Source organism: Ctenopharyngodon idella, chromosome 8 (genome assembly GCF_019924925.1).
Source record: "Ctenopharyngodon idella isolate HZGC_01 chromosome 8, HZGC01, whole genome shotgun sequence".
NCBI classification, from domain to species: Eukaryota; Metazoa; Chordata; class Actinopteri; order Cypriniformes; family Xenocyprididae; genus Ctenopharyngodon; species Ctenopharyngodon idella.
The window spans coordinates 17,078,396-17,099,071 of record NC_067227.1 but is presented as its reverse complement, the minus strand read 5'-3'; the positions used below and the strand labels follow the sequence as shown (position 1 = coordinate 17,099,071).

The 20,676-nt window shown below is 36.4% G+C and overlaps 3 protein-coding genes across 7 annotated transcripts; 1 reads left to right on the top strand and 2 right to left on the bottom strand.

Moving 5' to 3' along the window:
• Nucleotides 1-6: 6 nt before the first annotated feature.
• dnase1l1l (deoxyribonuclease I-like 1-like) lies at nt 7-4,225 on the bottom strand. Of its 3 annotated transcripts, none has more exons than XM_051901994.1 (9): nt 4,019-4,225; nt 3,563-3,715; nt 3,369-3,457; nt 3,206-3,292; nt 2,207-2,310; nt 1,973-2,085; nt 1,719-1,876; nt 873-969; nt 7-796 (listed from the first exon to the last, which is right to left on the bottom strand). In XM_051901994.1, the coding sequence occupies exons 2-9, from the start codon at nt 3,701-3,703 to the stop codon at nt 716-718; spliced, it is 870 nt and encodes a 289-aa protein (XP_051757954.1). In that variant the 5' UTR covers nt 3,704-3,715; nt 4,019-4,225; the 3' UTR covers nt 7-715. The 3 variants fall into 3 exon arrangements, with proteins under 3 accessions (XP_051757954.1, XP_051757955.1, XP_051757956.1); XM_051901995.1 differs by having other exon boundaries at nt 3,563-3,712; XM_051901996.1 differs by having other exon boundaries at nt 3,563-3,616.
• A 139-nt stretch (nt 4,226-4,364) lies between these two features.
• On the bottom strand, nt 4,365-11,806 carry LOC127516993 (trichohyalin). Of its 3 annotated transcripts, none has more exons than XM_051901992.1 (15): nt 11,621-11,806; nt 11,167-11,242; nt 10,429-10,906; nt 10,085-10,199; nt 9,802-9,871; nt 9,659-9,686; nt 9,510-9,539; nt 8,860-8,955; nt 8,002-8,073; nt 7,635-7,775; nt 7,300-7,437; nt 6,777-6,912; nt 6,493-6,632; nt 5,015-5,134; nt 4,365-4,897 (listed from the first exon to the last, which is right to left on the bottom strand). In XM_051901992.1, exons 3-15 carry the CDS (start codon nt 10,798-10,800, stop codon nt 4,697-4,699), a joined length of 1,659 nt encoding a protein of 552 aa, XP_051757952.1. In that variant the 5' UTR covers nt 10,801-10,906; nt 11,167-11,242; nt 11,621-11,806; the 3' UTR covers nt 4,365-4,696. The 3 variants fall into 3 exon arrangements, with proteins under 3 accessions (XP_051757952.1, XP_051757951.1, XP_051757953.1); XM_051901991.1 differs by having other exon boundaries at nt 11,194-11,242; nt 11,621-11,798; XM_051901993.1 differs by lacking the exon at nt 11,167-11,242 and having other exon boundaries at nt 11,621-11,789.
• A 309-nt stretch (nt 11,807-12,115) lies between these two features.
• On the top strand, nt 12,116-20,153 carry atp5pb (ATP synthase peripheral stalk-membrane subunit b). Its single transcript, XM_051901997.1, has 7 exons — nt 12,116-12,312; nt 13,072-13,108; nt 13,230-13,375; nt 13,553-13,716; nt 16,131-16,256; nt 16,420-16,599; nt 19,941-20,153. Exons 1-7 carry the CDS (start codon nt 12,285-12,287, stop codon nt 20,016-20,018), a joined length of 759 nt encoding a protein of 252 aa, XP_051757957.1. The 5' UTR covers nt 12,116-12,284; the 3' UTR covers nt 20,019-20,153.
• Nucleotides 20,154-20,676: the final 523 nt, after the last annotated feature.

Below are 20,676 nucleotides of genomic sequence, written 5' to 3'. Positions count from 1 at the left end.
TGGCAATATGAGGACATTGTGTTTATTATTTAATCATCTTCACCATTAACAACATCAAATACAGGACACCTAGCAGGACAACAAAGCATCATAAATCAAATAAATTCTTGAATCATTTTAAATAATTTGTAAAATAATTAATTGGGTAAAGATGCCAAAATGGCTTAAATAGTGTAGTAAACTCACAACTCTTTTTTTTCTGGCATAATGTACAATATAATAACTTGGCAAGTGCTTTTATTTTCCGTGACTCTTATCCATTCACATTTTTTTCTCAGCAGCATCAGTTAAAGGGATAGTTCACCCAAAAATGAAAATTATCCCATGATTTACCCTCAAGCCATCATAGGTATATATGACTATCTTCTTTCAGACGAACACAATCGGAGTTATATTAAAATATATCCTGGCTTTTCCAAGCTTGAGAATAGTAGTGAATGGGGCGTTGTATTTTGAAGCCCAAAAAAGCGCATCCATCCATCATAAAAGTAATCCACACGGCTCCAGGGAGTTAATAAAGGCCTTTTGAAGCAAACCGATGCATTTTTGTAATAAAAATATCAATATTTACAACTTTATAATTTAAAACTTGCATGGCAACATTGTACACACACTGCATAGTATCAGATGTTGATACTGGATCACAGTACAAATACCAGTAAATTAGCACAGTATCAGGCTGATAATTATATGGCATGTGCAGATATTCATCATTTTACAGTTCGTGGCGCAGGAGGTAGCGATGGTTTGCTTTTAAATCCACTTCTACAGGATAGTGGTCACTGACTTCCAAAGCCTAAATGCAAAAAATAAAGAAAGAAAATTTAAACATTGTTTATGAATTATCAACTCTGTTTTGCACTACTGTTTACCTCTTCCTCAGATAGATTAAATTCTTGTTTGAAGTTGAACGGTTGAGCAGATTCCGGAACTATCCCTGAAATTAGTTCTTTGCCATGAATAATTATCCTAAAGGGGATTTTCAGAAAGATTGGACTGTTAGACTAACAAAAATACATTAGCATGTCTTTTTGAAACTGGTAACTGTAGTTTAGACTCAGGATGCTATAGAGTGCTGCAGGAATGAGTCCTAAAACCTGTAAATGCTGCATTTTTGAACTTGTTTCCACTGTTCCGAAGTCAGTGGGTTTTTTAAGAGGGGTTTTGGTTAAATGACTGAAATAAGGTCTGTGGTTAACACAAGCTCATGATATTTTAACGTTTTATTTTATGACATAAAACACATCAGTAATACCCCACTCATATCTTGAAAAAGGCATTTGCAAAATGACAGTACAGTAAACATTATCACAGCGAACAGGAAGACTCATCACCTCACTAACCACTCAAACTTGTTGATTTTAAATAAAGACTGAAAGAGTTGCCAGAAGCTTAGCGGTGGTGAGTCATGTGACTGTGGCGTAGTTCATTTATAGCCTACGTTTAGCTTTTTATTTTTGCCGATTGTATTTAGGCTTTAAAATTCATAAAAGTTGTGTTCTTTTGTGGAAATTATCTTGATGATTAAAACGTGTTAGAATCATAAACATTTGTTGGTCATTTTCTTGAATAATCTAAAAGTCAATGGAAAAATCCTTTTGGCTTTTGTCAGAAACCAGTGTGATGCTAACTTCCGGGCTGGCCTACAAAATTATGTAATTCCTGCAGCGCTCTATTGCCCCTATTGTTATTGTGTAGGTTTGCTAAGAAAGTAAGACCTGTCATAAGCGCAGCGTGTTTTTTCACGCACTGTAGTATCTTGTTCATCTCTGATCAACCAGTGGAACGTTGGGTCACTCCTGAGACGCACGTTTTTCAGCCCTTTATTGGTAACATAGCTGCAGGCTGCATTCAAGTCCCCTAGGAACATCACATTCTAGATAAGAAAGGTAAAAGGTTTTTATACAATCTCATTCTGTCTATTGTTCTATCATAATATATATCTAATATATATTTTATGAGATTGGTGTACCTCAGTTTTCCATTTCTTCCTGACTGTTTGGAAGATCTCATAAAGTGCCTCCATTTCTTTCATTGCATTCTTAGGACAGGTGTGCTGACCAATGAGGACAAAGTTCTTCACCACTGTAAGATGATACGGCCAATCAGATTCAATGTAAATGTATCTGAGATAATCATTGTGCAGTAATGTGTTATTTTATTTCCAGGTACTAGAAATACTCTGTGGAACGTTTATGTGACGTACAGGTTGTGGGAGAATGGATCCTTATGATGAACGGCTCTCTGGAGAACACAGTTTCATTGAACTCTGGGTGCTGATATTGCTCTTGCACCTGTAGCATGTCTTTTCTGTGAACACAGCATGTGCTGGATGAGTTCCTCATTGCAGTATTCAGGTATGTTCACTACAGATACTTCGCTTGTGTTAGATGGTTAGTTCACCAAAAAATGAAAATAATGTCATTTATTACTCACCCTCATGTCGTTCTACACCCGTAAGACCTTCGTTCATCTTCGGAACACAAATCAAGATATTTTTGATGAAATCTGATGGCTCAGTGAAGCCTCTATTGAGAGCAAAGCCATTCAAACTCTCAAGGTCCATAAAGGTACTAAAAACATATTTAATCTTAATTATTATTTGATCATCTTAATATTATAAAGTGACAAGAATGCTTTTTGTGCACCAAGAAAAAACAAAATAACGACTTTTCAACAATATCTATATGGGCCGATTTCAAAACACTGCTTCTGAGCTTTATGAATCTTTTGTTTCGAATCAGTGATTCGGATCTCCTATCAAACGGCTGAACTGATGAAATCACATGACTTTGGCGCTCCGATTCACTGATTCAATTCGTAAAGCTCTGAAGCAGTGTTTTGAAATCTGCCCATATAGATATTGTTGAAAAGTCTTTATTTTGTTTTTTTTTTTGGTGCACAAAAAGTATTCTTGTCGCTTTATAATATTAAGATAGAACCACTGAACTCACATGAACTGTTTCAAATATGTTTTTAGTACCTTTATGGACCTTGAGAGTTTGAATGGCTTTGCTCTCAATAGAGGCCTCACTGAGCCATCGGATTTAATCAAAATATCTTAATTTGTGTTCGGAAGATGAACGAAGGTCTTACGGGTGTAGAACGACATGAGGGTGAGTAATAAATGACATTATTTTCATTTTTGGGTGAACTAACCCTTTAACATTTGTGCACATAACACACATTTTAGTCATTTCATTACCTGTAAATGTACACATATTGCTCTTTATATGTTTTCTTCCCCATTCTTTTACTCTCTAAATGGGTGTAAATGTGAGATGTGTCAAACCTGGAGGAAGGAAAATAAAAAAATTGTGATATTTTATTTTAATTAGTCGCATACATCAGTGACACAATGAATATACCTGTTCAGGTTCATCAACAGTGCAGATACGGCTTTGCCTCTAGAATCTCGAACCTCCTGAATCAAACTCAGGTCACAGCGAGAAATTATCTAGAAATTCCAAAAATACGTAAATAAACAGCTTTTTAGAAATTCAAGCATTTAAAGATGTTTTTAGATAGAGACATACATTTAATCTTAAAAATTTTTTTGTACCTTTATCAAAATCTCCATAACTCTCTTATTGCTGGCCTTTGCTTCCCCATAGCTCTGAATGTTGAAGGCACAGATCTTCAGTGATATTACAGAAGTCCAAAAAAATAATCCAACAAAACATACCAGAAGAAGCGACCTCATTTATCAGAACTTCTAGAAATACATAAAGTTACATTAGTCAAACAAAACACTTCCAATTTTTGTCCCATTGGATACTGTAGTAGTATATAGCATATAAGATATAATTTAATAAACCTAAATAAAGTGAATAAACCCATGTTGTTGTCTTTAGCCAGCTAATGCTAAACACCTCAGGCCTACAGCAGTGTCATACTGTGGTATTGCACTTCCAGTTTTATGTCACGTTAAGCTGCAATTTAACCATCAAAAAGTTCCTCTGTAATTTTAAATCTACGAACCAAAAGCATTTTTGTGAAATAATATAAAATGACTCACCCTGTATGACGGCTGTCAAGCTATTAAGACTGTTATAGTGTTGGAATGAATGTTTTAATGGTCACTGGTTATCTTTACACAGGAAACCATGGTGAAAAGCAGTGTTGGGCAAGGGGAGGGGCAGCGTGTGAATGTGTTCAAATGAGCTGTGTCAGAGCTCCATTAATGTGTAGGTCAGTCTGGAACGCTAAAGAGTGTGACCTGTCATGACAATGTGTTTTTTCAGCCATTCACCAGGACAATATTGTCCTTTTATTCTCAGTGAGTGCTAACTGAAAGAAATGTACATCCCTATCTGGAAATAATCTATAAAAACCTTTCAGTAAAATAGAGGTACAGCTCAGAATACAAATAGCATGTTGTTTAATAGATGTCACACAAAAAAAAATGCAATTCTCAGTCATACATAGTGAACATTTGAATGTGCAGTTTTTGAATTGTAATAGAGTAAAAAATGGTACAATCTATATATGGGATACAGATTTAGGCATTGTAACTCATTATAACACTTTTGTTTTGTAGCATGACGCCAATATTTACAACCATAAAAATTGTAAACAAAATAATAGAGACATTATACATGACTAAGTACTTGTACAAAATTAATTAGAAGTGTGGAATAAAGAAATAAATATAAACAAAAAATCTCTAGAAGACTCTTGGCTTTACTCTTGCTTGTCACACAGGTCTAAAGCAGACTCCATGTTGGCCTGAAGCCATCTGAATGAGGTAGTCCTCCATTCGCTGTTCCAGAACAGAGTAAAACTGGCGGAGCTGCTCTCTAGCAGGCGGATGATACAACCACAGGGCTGCCACCACCACGACCATCATGAGCAGTAAGAACAGACATATACAGAGCCAGGACCCACAACATCCACTCTGTTCAGGAAGATAGAGGAGGAAAATTATTCATGGCATAAATGTGCAATGTTATAAGAAAACTACTCTAACAAAAGACTTATAATCACGCATGGATGATATGATATAGTGTCTCACCCTGCTGTGGTGCTGGCGCGTCGTCACCATGTTCAGTTCTTCTCTGCATTGGGTCAGTCGGGACTGATAGCCGTAACACTCCTGCTCCAGGGCCTCAAGATCCGCCTGCAGCTCCATGTACTGCAATAGCAACCGGGCAACCAAGACAGCACTGTTAAACTATGTCTTATGGTAATTTATAGAAAGAAATGTTTCTGAAAGAAAGCAAATGCTACACTTTATTTTAAGGTGATGTAGTTACATTGTACTTACTTAAATAAGTACTAAGTAATATTAATTAACTACACGTACTTACTATAGAGTTACATTATGAGGTTAGGGTTTGGTTTAGTGCTAGTTACTTGTAATTATGCATAATTTACTGTTATTTCTATAGAAAGTTCATGTAGTAACGTGTAACCACATCACCTTAAATAAAGTGTTACCAATGCTTTTTACAACAGCATAAATGTTTCGTTGGTTTAAACTTGTTTTATGGTCCCTCTAAAATAGTCGCTAAAAAATTCTTTGTTTTTTTATATATTAAATATTTGAAAGATCCATGTCTTACATAGTAGTTAATTATCATAAAAAAATACAACTATTAATAAGGAAAGATTTGAAAATAAAAAATGAAGGATAAATAAAGGTAAATATTTTAATGTTTTTTACTACATTTAAAATACCTGCATAAATTTCTCAAACAGAAGCTTCAATTAAAGCGTTCACCGCGCTCTCCCAGCTAATTAGGTGCTGAGAACTATACATCAAATTAAGAATACAAAAAAGGTCTGCACTCTGAAGCACTTTAATCATAATACACAGGAGATAAGATAACAAACGTTTCGGCTCTTTGCTTTCATCAGTATGATCAGTACTGATGAAGGCAAAGAGCCGAAACGTTTGTTATCTTATCTCCTGTGTATTATGATTAAAGTGCTTCAGAGTGCAGACCTTTTTTGTATTCTCAAACAGAAGCTTGAAATTTTAGGTTCAAAATTCTGTTTCAGAATATTTTGCTGACATATTACGGTTTTGTTTGTTTTTACAGAGAAGATTTTGGATATCTCTTTTTATCACTTTTATCAATAAGAAAATACTTTCAGTAGTTCAATACTATAGTACAACAGTACTTTCAGTACTTTCCATATTCTTAGGAATAAAATATTATATAAACCAGGCAAATGATATATGAACAAATCTTCAGAATATAGATGGGAATAAAACTGAAAAGTATAATATATTTAAGTAAGCTACTGAAGTGGAGATTTTGAATGAAAACCATGATTTTGAAAAATATGTTTTGTAATTTAAATCTGCAGATGCAAATAGATAGTGTAATAAAATAAACATTTAAATGTGTAGTTTGGATGTTTTTTTCCACTAGTCTGAAAGAAGACATGTTATGGAAGCAAAATAACCAAAAATCTTAAAAAAAAAAAAAAAAAAAAGTGTCTTGCCTAAATTTCATTACAGTGCTCTCTCTGGCAGATCTTTACCTCTTTTTCTTTCATTTTGAGTCTATGTTCTGTGTCTCTCAGTTGTCTTGCTATGCTGTTATCTGTCCGAAGGAGTTGGTCCAACACTGAAACATTTTCATGTATTTGTGTGTTACTGTTCCACATCCCATGGTTGTGTCCTGTGAGTGTGTGAAAAAAAAGAGACACAGATAAAGAGAGATGCATTGGGGGGAAAAATACTGCTCGTTTATTCCTTAAGCGTGTCTAAGTATTTCCATAAATGCTTTATCTAAATATGTGAATGAATGTCAGTTTGCCAGCACCTGTGAGTTCCTGTAGATATTCTCTCAGGTTGAGGTTCTCCTCCTCCAGCTCCGAGATGCAGGAATGAAGCTCTGCTCTCTCTTGCTGAAGAGATTCGGTCTGTTTCCTCAGCATCTCCTCCTGTCCCACAGAGTGCTGCACAAACATTTACACAACAATAAATGAAACATGAGGAACATTCAGTCAATTCTATATAAAACGCTTTTGCAAAATTACTTAAAGTCAATTTTCACTATGCAAAAAGTTATATATAACTATGTTGGGTAAGTTACTCTAAAAAACTAACAATTACTAGCTTCTAATTACATCTTAAACAGTGTAATTAGATTACTGTACTAATTACTCTCTCTAAAAAGTATTGCATTACTTATTACTAATGACTTTTATGTCTGTTAATTACTTAATAATGCAATACACCCAACACATATATATCCTGTGGTTTGTCATCTTTTGCAGAAATCTTTGATGTGTCACTCAGGTCCTTTTATTCTGTTATTATGGTTATAGCGGTTTTTGCTGTACCTCCAAGTGGCCCTGCAACTGTAGCATCTGATCGGTGCACTCATCCTGCCTCTTCTTCAGCTGACTCGAACCTTCTTTCAGCTCCTCACACAGCCTCTGCCACCACTCTGACTCTGCCTGCGCTGACTGCAGCGCCCCCTAGACGAAGGGAAGAATGGATACTTAGAACCCAGCTTTAGAAGTTCTAAAAGCAAGGGTTCTGTGTTTTGCTGATGAGCAAGATATGGAGGTAATCTTGTTGGTTTTGTTATATATTTTATATAACAAAATATATTGGTTTTATATATTTTTAGATTTGTTATTGAGGCTTTTTTGACCTGCATTTGGGGTCATACCTGGAGGTACTCCATCTTGCTCTGAGCTTCCGCTTTCTCATTCTCCGCCCTCTGAATAGCCTTCAGAGCTTTTTGTTCATACTCCTCCCTCTGTTTTTCCATCTTTAGCACCACTTTTTTCACTCCATCCTGAGGAACCTTCTGAAAAGGCAAATTGCAGCTGTTTCAAAAACTCTCAGACCTGCACTTATCCAGGACAAGTATACTATTTACAACTTTTAAAAAGCAGAAAAATATTCAATAAACCACTTTAATCTTGTAATCTGAGGGAAAGTCACATCATTTGTATTTCTTTTGAATTAAATGCATTGCAAGTTCTCACAGCTTGAGTTGGAGCTGTTGCAGAGATGCAGTTTTGCAGTCTTACCTTGATGCACACCTGCAGCTGTGCCTCCAGAGCTTTGATCTTACTCTTCAGCAAGTCCTCATCACAGCGTGTCTGTGGGAGGAAAAGGAAATGTGTGTGTGTGTCAGTGAGACAGAGAGAGAACCACTGAACCAAGAGTTTTCAGTTTCTGTACATACTGCATCCTGTGTTATAACTGCCATCCATAACATTGCGTTAAAAGCAAACAATGTATATTGTTTATAATTCTAGGTCGGTTGCCGTGTTGGCTCTTGAGAGAAATACAGAAATTGTCATGAGCTCAAAATGGAAAAATGTATATGTTTGGATAGGTTGAGTTTGAAGCATCGCAAAAGTGCAAAAAAAAACCTCGCCTACGCCTACACTGCTCTCCATTTTGTGTGTGAGCAAGAAAATATCTTTCTATTTTTCTGAACAAGACATAAGGAGCCGGATGCTGTTGACCACAGGACCATCCCCCAACTCTCTGCATTACTGCTGTCTGCGGTGATCAAACCAGGAAACTCACCAATTAGCTGAAGTCAGTGTTATGTGGAGTGACAACATAGTTTATATATATATAATGTAACTGAAAAATGACAGTGAATTTCAAAATGTATTTGCATTCTATTTGTCCTTTTGATTCCTTTTGAACCGCTGCACTTGAGCAGCATGAAGTTTGTGTAAAACCTGATGATCATGATTTGAAAATGATCCAGAGAGCATCTTGTGCTTCAGTGGAAGCAAGGACATCTGACCCTCTGTACAAATAAGTTCTCATGGTCAGTGTGTTTGATTAGATTTTAGAATGTAGTCCGGTGCATGTGTGTCCCTGAATGATGCTGCAGGGCTTCAGCAGGAAGTAGTTTACTAATGTACCTTCCACAGGAGCTCTGTAGAGTGCAGTAATGTAGAGGCGCTCTTCTGGAGGCTGGAGAGCTTCTTTTTAAGAGTTTCTTCTCTATGTAAGGCCTCCTGCATAGAGATGTCACATTTCATAATATCAGTAGTGTTGGGGAAAGTTACTTTTTAAAGTAATGCATTACAATATTGCGTTACTCCCTAAAAAAAATTGCGTTACTTTTTGTGTAATTTAATACAGTTAATTATTACAGGTTTGCGTAAAATTCTGAGATTGCATTTCACTGTTTTTTATTCATTTTGATGAATACTGAATGTTTTCGTGCAAGTGGGATGAGTAAATGCATGTTCACATTTAGTCTAGAACTACAATAACCATCATGTTTATACAGCGAACACAACACTTCCGCACTTTATTTCTCTCCACATGGGAACGGGAGAGCTGTCAATAAATGTGAAAACAAAGTAACTTGTGTTACTTATTTGAAAAAGTTTTGTTGTGAATTGAAAAGTAATCTAGTTACTAGTATTACTTGAAAAAGTAATCCGATTATGTAACTCAAGTTACTCCCGACACTGAATATCAGTAACACATTTCAAAGTAAGTCAGGAAGAGCTGGTGTTTTTTAATACCAATGTTATGGGTTATGAGTGCATACTTGCCATACCTCTAAATAAACGGACAACTGGTGGACATCCTGAAAAAAGAAGAGAGGAAAACATGAATTATTATATTAATAAATAAAACAACATTTACATGTTTAGAAATTTGTTTTTACAATGTATATGAGAGTTAAACAAGCACCAAATTCCTTACCGCTTCTTTGACCGTAACAAACCCAGACCTGAAAAAAGAGAGTTAATAATGCTGCATTAATATTTATATAACAGGTGCATTATGATTGAATTTATGCTTTTGAAATATTAAACCCAAGTAAAGGTAATGTGAAAGCAACTCACTCTGTCTGAATGCTGGCAGTCTGTAATGTTTTCTGGGTGTTTGAGAGCTGAGTGATGTCTTTAAGGAGAACTGTATGTGAAATATTAACACAAAATAATATTATTAAGATAACTATTTTGTCATGTTCTGCCACGCATGAAAATGGAACTCTTTCTTTTCTATTTTTTCCATCATCATGCAGTGCATAACACTAGTATGTTTTTAATGTCTTGTTACAGTAAGATGCTTTCTGCGATTTTAGATGTGGCCTGGTTATGGTTATTCATCAGAAGATCCACAAACCTCGCTCCTTTTTTAATTTCTTCTGAAGACGAGCAGAATTGAGGACTGGTACATCCCATCCATCAGATTTCAGCCCAGAATCATTTTCATCATTTATTGAAGATGTGGAGACTGTCTTTAGGATTTGGACATTTAATTTGAATGTTAATAGGTTATAGATGATGTAATTAAAGAATCTACAACATTTTCTTGAATTTACAGTGCAAAATGTTTATTTTTTTAAAACACAGGCCTATTAAAAAACGTTCACATTCACATCAGCCACTGTCTTAGAAATATAAACCATAAAAACTGGTAAACAATCAGTCACAGGCCAAAGACATGGCTAATAGTACACTCCGTACCTGCTTTGCAAAGTTTATGCCATCTCTCTGGAGCTTTACGTTTGGACTTGTTATCAAGGGCCGTCTGATTGACGTTAAGGTTTGCGTCATATGCTCTGGTGAATGCCGGGTTTCCCTTGAGTATCTGTGCCTTGGCACTGCAGATAACAGTGCGTATGTGCCATGGTCCACTGGTCTTCTTTTGAAGAACTCAAACTGTCTTTTGCGATGCAGTTCATTTTTAATCCACCTTGTGTCCACATCTCTTGTGGGACTGCGACATGATGTTGTGTTATTGCGATGGCTTATTTCTCGGTGCTTCACGGCACGCTGCTCCACTTTATACTCGTAATTTGCAGCCGGTGACCTTTTGTTGTCATGAGCACCTTCCATTCTGTCTGACGCTGAATGAGTTGAAAACTTTGTGTGATATATTAAAGCAGTGGAGTGTCACCTCAAAATGTAAATGGATGTTTCCTGAAGAGGCAATTTCCTGTAACTGAAAAACAACATCCATCATTTAGCGGTAGGCATACTATATCATTATCACTCAAAAATAGATCATCTAAAATCAGCTGAATGACACAAAATGAGGATAATCAACAGCAATTGGTATAATAAAAGAAGTAAATCTATAATTATGCTGTTGTTTTTGAGGTCACACTTTTATTCTCATCACAGCTACATTAAATCCATTTTTTTTTACAGTGGCTATATAAATATGAAATACTATACTATACATTACTATACTATACATACTGTTAGATAAAGTGTCCAGTCACTCACTTCTGTTGTCATAATGTTTCAAAACAGGCATGAACTGAGCTACATGCAGCTGAAAGAAAAAGGTTACCATCAATGATTTAAAAAAAAAAAAATGCAAACTGTGTTTATAAAGATGCAGATATCTAGCCAACTGGAAAATGTCTCTAAAACACAATAACAGTATGCAATGCTCCATGTAGTGATCTGCAACAATCTTCAGCACCACATTGATTAAAAATCCACATTCCTTTCTAATAAGCTTTTCAATTTGTAAAAATGTACTTTTTTTCTGAACGCACAATTTGGAAGCATTATTTAAAATACCAACAATTTGGAACTGAATGACAAGCCAGTATTCAAACAGTTACACCAACATAGAAGCCAAATGCAAGATAAACTAGAACAAGTTTTAGCATAATTGTCTCTTTACAACTGTTAATGAAAGTACCTGTTCTTAGATGAGTCCCTGGAGTGAAAATAATTGTGAAAGCAGAGTCTGAACGCTTTGAAGCTGACATGGCACTTGAAAACTAGTTCATTCAACAAAGGGCGGTCTATTTCTTTTCCCTTGCTTGCTTAACAGGAAGTAAGATGAACCTCACAGCTTGTACAAGTTCCTCTATCTCAGCAGCCATGCGTATTGAAACTAGTGCCACACACGTATGGGCCCTGAGATTAGGACTGGAGGGGAGGTTATGATATTGGTTGTTTAAATGTGGCAATAGTGGATGGAGGAGGACTGGGGCCTACTACTATACTGGGCAAATTCCCATTGCATCTAAATAAGAATAAAAATGAGCCGTGTTTCTCGTATAGAAAAGCTTGTTGACATTAATTGTCATCATTGATATGTATGTTCAAATATTCATGGTAGCAACTTGAAAGTGTCAACGTTCCCTTTTTTTGTGACTTTGTGTTTTGTAAGATGAACTGGCGCTACCTGCTGGCTGCCTTTCAGAGTGCAGAATTTCCCGGATGTGACAGAACGCTGGTTTACGGAAGATCTCGCGATATCAGCGGCGAGAGTTCCTCATCCTTGGTCTAGAGAAGGGCACAGAGAGCCCGGTACAGAGACATTTCGGCCGGGGATCCTGACATTAACCTAGTAAAGCATGTTGTCGAGACTGGTGCTCGTTTCAGGTGGGTGATTTGTCCAATGAAAGCTACTCTAACCTTTCACGTTGATTGTGTGGGTTAAATAGACGGTTTTATTATTGAATATGAAGTTGAAGGGTAAAATTAGGCCGCACGGTGTAAATGGCCGCACATGAATCTGCAGTGAAACGTTGTAATTAATGTATATTATAATTCTTATGACGTATTGAATGTATTGGAGTGCAGGTTTTATGCTCAGACAGTCATTTCTGGATGAGAATGATCTTGCAGTTGTTGTGCTTTCAGTATGCCCTTGTATCGAGTTGTGTAGCTGTTAGCTGAGAGCTAATGCCACATTCAAACTTTACCACGTATCTTATCAGGCGCGTCAGAATTTACTTCTCAAAATATGCTATTTATTTATTGTTCATTCAGGAGTGCAAATGAACATTATCTCTGATTTTGCCTTATTTTCTAACCTGATATGATTGACAAGTTCTGTCATGCACGCAAGGACGTGCGTTTTGTTAGATCTGCACTATGAACCAAAGTCATTATGCAGCCAAAAATGCTTTACAAATGTTGTTTGTATATTGATCTAATGATAGGTAGAATAACCAAGTGTGACAACTGGAAAAGATGCATTCATTCATTTTGTGTCAAATGAATTGATCTTTTGATGAAAACTGCACTTAATAAAACATAAAAGCAGTACTCTGTCACTTTCATTAATGTGAATGTGAGTTACTGAGATGATTTTCAGTTCTTTTCTAATTGTTTTGTTGTCCATTTTTTTTTTTGTAGGTCATACCCTGAAAAACAGCGGGTCCTTTGGCGCTTGGTATGTAAGCTTTTGTGGTCAGTGCTCTGTATGTCAGTCTGTGGTTGAAGAGTACTGGAAGACAAATGACAATCAATGACACCTATAGAACTCTAACCCTGTGCTTCTTTTTACCCCCCAGCCTGGTACAGGCCTCTCGTTCCTTTCATCAGTCCTCCCAGAGTCTTGCACCAGTACCTCCTCTGCCCGAGAAAGGAGGAAAGGTCCGACATGGCATCTTCCCAGAGGAGCTCTTCACACTGCTGTACCCCAAGACTGGTGTGACAGGTGGGGTTGTCTGCTTCATTGCCTCCTTTATGTGACTGAGTAGAATGTTGTAATTCACTACTAATCTCCTCTTTAGAGCTGTGTAAATATTCTTTTCTGTTAACAGCATGCGTGTGAGATCCAGTACCTTTTATACATGGGTCTGTTTGTAACAGTGGTGTTCTCTTCTGATTGCAGGGCCTTATATGCTGGGCACTGGACTGCTTCTGTACATGCTCTCTAAGGAAATCTATGTAATCAATCACGAGACCTTCGCTGCTGCGTCCATCGGTGCAGTCGTCATTTATGGCATCAAGAAGTTCGGGCCCAGTGTAGCCGCCTTCGCCGACAAACTCAATGAGGTTTGTATTGTGTTTTGTATTCAACAGAAATGACTGAATAGCCGCTTTTCCGCCATTGGGCTGAGCGGTAAAGTAAAGTAGGGGTTTTCGCATCAGAGGAATCTTTTCATAGTTCCTAGAACTTTTGGCGGAAACACCCGCTTTTTGGCATGTTCGCACCACAGGAACTAGGAACAAATTTTGTTTTAGGAACTCCTTTTTAAGGGAACTAAATTAGCTTCTACTTCAGGGTAGAGTCTAAACCAGCACTATAGGAACTACCAGTGACGCAAATGCTAATTGACCCTTCGCCGGGAGTTTGATTGACAAGCGATCTAACCAATCATAACGCCGAATTGCTATTTTGTCCGACAAAGCAGTCAGGATTTAGAAGATTAACCTCAGTGGACTTGAACTTGAAAAATGGTGTGTACTGACGTCTTTCTGCGTTTGAAACAACATTCCTTCTCATGTTCATTCATGTTTATTTGATGCTATAAATTAACTAGTAGGAAGAGATGATCGGTTCATGAACCGCTTGAACTGAGACGCTACAGCGATCTGTCACGACACATTAAAGAGCCACAAAACGTTTTTTATTGTTCGAATTTCTTTAAAAAATTACACAATTTGAAAGCTGGGACTTTGTTTAATATCATAAGTAACCTGTTCTGTCCTGTCTGTCGACGTGTTGTCAGTGTCCTCTTTGCTCCGTGATGTATTTTTCACTCTGTGTGGTGTGACAGTGCCATGGCTTGTCGGACAAAGCAACAGTAACTAAGGGGGGCGGGTCTTTACGAAGGGTCAATTGGCCAAAACGTCAAACACCGGCACCTAGCATTTTAAAAAGCTGTGTAAACATTTATTTCACGAACATGGAAAACGGCGATAATGGCATTTACCTGCTGTCTGCAGCGTTGTTCTTTTCTCCGCCTCTATGTAACACTTCAGTTGTCATATGAGATTTCATCTCTTAGCCTCACCTTTTGCTCTTTCAGTCACGTAAATTATGTGTTTACATTCCATCCTTGCTATCACGAAACGCACAATAAACACAGCTCCGATCATGGCAATCTAGAACCGATAGTGTTTTTTGAAAAATACGGAAAGTTTCGGTTCCGAAAACGGTTCTTGTGCGACGTGTGGACGAAGTGATGGGAGTGTATAATTTAAATGCGACATCTCACCTCATGAATATTAATATAGTAAGGAATGCACTGAAAAGCCCTTGTTACTCATACACGCTTTACGCCAGATATAAATGCAGAGAAAGAGAGAGAGAGAGAGAGAGTATAAGACAGTAGAGCTGCATAATTAATCCTTAAAAAGATCTTAATCTTGATCTTGTTCCTAAATGAGAACGATTCGCCTGTGCCTATTAAACCTTTCACAACGGATTCATTCAAATTCGCAACGGAACATTGAAATCTGTGTTGGCGCTGCCGCTGAGCCAGAGAGAGCAGTTGTCATGTATAGGTATGAAACAGCTTCACAAACAGTCTTTTCAATCACACAGTATCATTATTTCTGTGTTACAAATACTCAAACGATCACAGAAGTACTGAGATAAAACTTATAGTTCGGATATAAACAATGATGTTTCCAGTAGTGATCAAAATACAGTAAATAACCTTTTGAAACTCTCTTCAAATAACAACTGTGTCATTACATCATTACACAACCAGGTGGCGACTAGTGACTGTTAAAAATGTATTTGTCATTGATTCATTCATTCCAGAGACTCATTCAAAAACACTGATTTATCCAGTAATAAAACAAGTGAAACAATGAATCAATCGTTCAAACGGATTTTAAAAAATATTAAGTTTCACCTGTCTGGATCTTACATGTGTGCTCAGACATCTTTTATTACTTCTGTGCATTTTTTCCCTTACTACTATTTTATTAGTTGTTTAATCATTTTAATGGAACCAGAATTATCAGGCAAAACCGGAACCAGAACATTTCTTAGGATTCCCAACCCTGTTCGGCACAGCATGATGGGTAGAATGGTAGAACTAGCAGAATGCGTGTAGTGACGTCGCCACTCAGGATTGGTCACTTGTTTCTCTGTAGCTGGCCAAGCGTGCTATTTGAGCAAAGTAAACACAAGTTAATAATAACATTTAAAATAAATATCGGATTATCCCCCATAACACGGTCGGTATTTATACTATCTTTTAGGTGACAACTGGTGCATCACATATTGCATTCAAAATAGCTCTGTTATCAGCCCCACAGTGGAAAATGAAACCATATTGGAACGGTTAAGCAATGAGAACAGTTTGGCTCAACGGTGGAAAAGTGGCTAAAGATTATCTGCTAATATATTTGATATTGTGCACAATTAATCCAAAGACTGTAACTTGAGGGAGTGGTTTGAATATTCAGTTCTCTTTTGACTAATATCTGGTTCTCTCTGTCTTCCTCTGCAGGATAAAGTGGCAAAGGCTCAGGAAGTGAAGGATCAGGCCATGGCTACCTTGGCCCATGGCATTGAGGATGAGAAGAAACAGCAGTGGAGAGTAGAAGGAAGACATATGCTCTTCGATGCCAAGAGGGTGAGGCGGACAGAATGTGACAGATCATCTCTGCTCTTCTTTACAATCCATAAATATCACAAATCCACATTATGCTTTGCATTTAAATTTAGAATTGTTTATTTATAATTGATGTTTAGAATGGCAGTAGTTCTGTGACACTCCTCTTCCCATCTTCCATCAGAACAATGTGGCTATGCTGCTGGAGACCAATTACAGGGAGCGTCTGCACATGGTTACCCATGAGGTGAAGAAGAGGCTGGACTACCAGGTGGCGCTTCAGAACCTGCACCGCCGCATGGAGCAGGAGCACCTGGTGAACTGGGTCGAACAGAGCGTTGTTAAGAGCATCACCCCACAGCAGGTATAGGGAAATATGGTCACGCCATTGGCACATTATCATACTTTATTGTGTTTATATTACACAAAGGAGGCATTTGTTCAAGGCTGAAGGTCATTTTTCCCCAGAAAAGAGTTTAGTAATGGTGATAAAATGCTTATGCTATTTAATATTAATGTGAATGGTAATAACAGAACTGTTATGGGAGAGTTCCTAATTAATACTGTTTTCATGTAGTGAAAATGTAATATTTTAGAGAAAATTGGTCTTTTATTGTTCTTTTTTTCCGAATCATTTGAGCATTTCTAGTGAACTACAAATGTGTCCAAATATAAATGCTACATTAGTCTAGAGCAGGGATGAGCAATTTCGGTCCTGGAGGGCCACTGTCCTGCAGAGTTTAGCTGAACAAGCTAATCAGTGTCTTCAAGAGTACTAGAACGCTACAGGCAGGTGAATGTTTTTAAATAAGGGTTGGAGTTAAACTCTGCTATACAGTGGCCCTCTAGGGTCCGTATAATGCTTCACAATTCAATTTTCAGGCCATAAAATGCAAATGAAAAATTGAAACCAGACGTTCATTTTTATTTTTTCATGTACTTCATCAATATACTTTTGCTAAATCATGACTTTAGAAATAATCATTTGAATAAATGAAATCTAACCTATTTTCTTTTTTTCCATTTTTTTTTTGTCTTGTAATTTGCGCTGTGGGCTGTACCATTAGCACGGGGGTGTGGCCGCGGAGTAGGCTAGATCCTTCACGTCAATCTAGCATGAAAGATGAAAAGACTACCAAGTAAAAATATACTAAAAATTAAGCATAATTATTTTATTTTTAAATTTCGTTAGGTTTTTAGTAGAGATGCACCGATGTATCGGCCAACAATCGGTATCGTCCGATAAAAGCTATTATTATCACTATCGCCCATCGGCTTGTTTAAAAGCTACCAGTTTAAAAATAGTGACGCTAAAGCAGGCTCTTTTTGACCCTATGAATCACCCGTATTTCAAGCCAGGGTTGCCAGGTCTGCGTTTTTATTTTTATTTTTTGCTACATCAAATATTATTTGTAGAGCCTCCCGTCCAATAATCGCAAAAGGCTTTGTGCTTTGTTACTTCTGATAAGAATTAAAGTTCATTTTATCAAAAATTCAAACAATAAATGCCGTTTTGATGCTCTTAAATCTGACGTGTCAGATCGATGTAATGCCTCAGTTCAGGCAGCAGCGCAGAGCGCGAGTCTTTTCTTCCTCTTCAATACAAGTTATATCTCGAAAAACATGCATGAATATCAAAGGTATGTTGAAAGATATAGCCTAGTACAACTTACCAGAATGTATCACGTCTCATGTAATCACTTTATTTGTGCTTCAACCGCGGAAAGACGTCAATAAAACAGCTTGTGAACATTGTGTTCACACATGTGAAAATGTTCACAGTTCCTTAGCTATCTATCTACTCTATATATATATATATATATATATATATATATATATACGTGTATATATATATATATATATATATATATATACGTATATATATATATATATATATATATATATATATAATATATATATATATATATATATATATATATATATATATATATATATATATACTATATATATATATATATATATATATATATATATATATATATATATATATATATATATATATATATATATATATATAAAAACACTAGAGAGGAGCTTATTTACTGTTAATTATGTTTGTGTAAATTTGCCATGAAGACAAGTGCTTATGAAAACTACCTTATGTGATACTAAGTTTTATACAAACATTTCAGTTTTTATTTGAGTGTAATTGTTATATCTGAAAATAAACAGCAGCTGAATATAAAACTTCTGTTGTTAATTGTAACCTCTAATATTGTAGTGTACCAAATGAGAGGGTTCCCTGTATAGTGTGCAACATTATTTGGGAGAGATGTTTTTCCAAAAAACCAAACTATCGGTACCGGCATCGGCCGATATCATTCTGAATAATCGGCTATCGGTATCGGCAGAGAAATTTAGTATCGGTGCACCTCTAGGTTTTAGCTCTCGTTTGTAATACAATAGTTATACAATAAAGATGTAGATGTTTTCTCTAGCGGGTATTGTTCATTACCACAACAACCAGCTGCTTCCGCACCTCATACGCTTCTCGTTCGCTTAAAATGCCCTTAAATCTAGCACAGTTATTAACTCTGTTCATTATAGTAGAGACAGTTCGCTGGAGATGCCTATCCCACTGAAAATGAACTGGGATCTCGTTGTTGTGTATTGTACCAAGTAAAATGCATCCCCCTGACCAAGGGTAAAAAGTATATTAATAAAATAAAGTAATAACGAATAAGTAGGTAAATACAAACAAGCTGGACAATGTGCCAAATCATGCCATCGGTATTTCACTTTTCCCAGCTGCTCACGATGGCCAGTCCGGGACTGCCTTATGTGTAGCACAGTTATTAGGCTATATTGATAATGAAAATGATGGCACTTGGGTGAAAAAGGTCATCCTCTGTGTTCAGTCTTTTAAACTAACGTTCTCCTCAACGCATGCAGTGTAAATAAAACAGTTACATCAATGAAATGATGTATTCCGCCTACTCCGCGTCCACACCCCTGTGCTAATGGTACAGCCCACAGCGCAAATTATAAGACAAAAAAAATGAAAAAATAGAAGATCGGTTAATTTCATTTATTCAAATGATTTCAAAATCTAAAGTCAAAATTTAACAAAAGTAGAATTAAAAAAGGGGGGAAAATGGCAAATGTCCATTGATGTAACCAAAAAACAAGAAATTAATGCCTGGTTTCAATTTTTCATTTTTGCATTTGCATTGTATGGTCTGAAAACTGAATTGTGAAGCATTACATGGACCCTCTAGCACCAAAGTTGCCCATTCCTGGTCCAGAATCTGTTCTGAAGTAATTTTTAGCTTGGCCTCTAGATGGAGATTTTGTACTCAATGCTCTATCAGCAGTTATAATAACAGTGTAATTGCTAAGATGATTGTGGACAGAATATTATGAGTGAAAGGAGCTCACCAACATCACTTAAGTTCTAAACATGAATCAGTCATTGATGATGTTCTTGAAATTTAGGTTACACTTTAAGCTGTTGTTATTACAGTGTAATTACAATGTAATTAGGGTTTGGTTTAGGTTAAGTTGTTTGTAATTATGCTTAACTTGATATAGTTAGTACACATAACAATATCAAAGATACTGTAGAATAGTTACCCTAATTTAGACTTTATATCCACCTGAAACAACTACAAAATAATTGTTCTGTTACTGTTATTACTATGTCTATTTCTATTAACAATCAAAATTTTTGTTTTTGTCTTTCAGGAGAAGGAAAGCATCTCCAAGTGCATTGCGGATCTGAAAGTCCTGGCCAAGTCCACTCAGGCTAAGGCTACAGTATAGGTCTCTGTCAATGTTGACACTGAAGCCTCCTGTTTTCATTCTTAACTAACCCTTTCCTCGTGAACATGCCAGTCTGGCAGTGTCGTCAAACGTGTACATACCCGTATTAAATAAAAGATTTGGTTATTCACTAAATGCCGTTTCTGTCTTTTTTATTTGAAGAAATCCAGCTGTCTGTCTTGCAGTCCTGGCATTAATAGTTTAACTGATTTGTGGAGCTGTGAGGTGATCGTAGTAAGATGAGCTTAAATATAAGATATAAGGTTAAATATAAGATAAAATGTTTTTCACAATAAGAAAAAGTGGTTCTTTTATAAATTGATCACAGACCGGTTCAATGGCATCGCTGCAAAAAAACCTTTTGAAACCTTTCTTTTTAAAAGTGTAATTATGGTCCAAATATTTTCATTTTGAACATCATTTTAATCCTAACAAATTTCTTTTTGTGATCTGTTTTGGTTGAAAAGTATGTTCATCTTTCTTTTAAAATATATGCCACTTGAATAATGGTTTATTATCTACTACAGCAACATGCATTCAGTGTGATGTAAATGCACAAATACATTTTAGGGTCACCGTGTGCCACTTTGCTGTACACGTCACAGGGCTGTCTATTAATGACAATACCTTTGTACTCAATCCAAGGATATAAATGAAA

Bases quoted from the DNA above. Each gene is read 5' to 3' on its own strand.
- atp5pb (XM_051901997.1), top strand. From the start codon at position 12,285: ATGTTGTCGAGACTGGTGCTCGTTTCAG. The intron at 12,313-13,071 runs GTGGGTGATTTG...TTTTTTTTGTAG, and splicing joins GAGACTGGTGCTCGTTTCAG to GTCATACCCTGAAAAACAGC. The intron at 13,109-13,229 runs GTATGTAAGCTT...TTTACCCCCCAG, and splicing joins AGCGGGTCCTTTGGCGCTTG to CCTGGTACAGGCCTCTCGTT.
- dnase1l1l (XM_051901994.1), bottom strand. From the start codon at position 3,703: ATGAGGTCGCTTCTTCTGGTATGTTTTGTTGGATTATTTTTTTGGACT. The intron at 2,086-2,206 runs GTACGTCACATA...ATCATCTTACAG, and splicing joins GATCCATTCTCCCACAACCT to TGGTGAAGAACTTTGTCCTC. The intron at 970-1,718 runs GTCTTACTTTCT...AATCCCCTTTAG, and splicing joins ACACGCTGCGCTTATGACAG to GATAATTATTCATGGCAAAG.
- LOC127516993 (XM_051901992.1), bottom strand. From the start codon at position 10,800: ATGGAAGGTGCTCATGACAACAAAAGGTCACCGGCTGCAAATTACGAG. The intron at 8,956-9,509 runs GTATGGCAAGTA...ATCTCTATGCAG, and splicing joins AGTTGTCCGTTTATTTAGAG to GAGGCCTTACATAGAGAAGA. The intron at 6,913-7,299 runs GTACAGCAAAAA...ATGTTTGTGCAG, and splicing joins AGTTGCAGGGCCACTTGGAG to CACTCTGTGGGACAGGAGGA.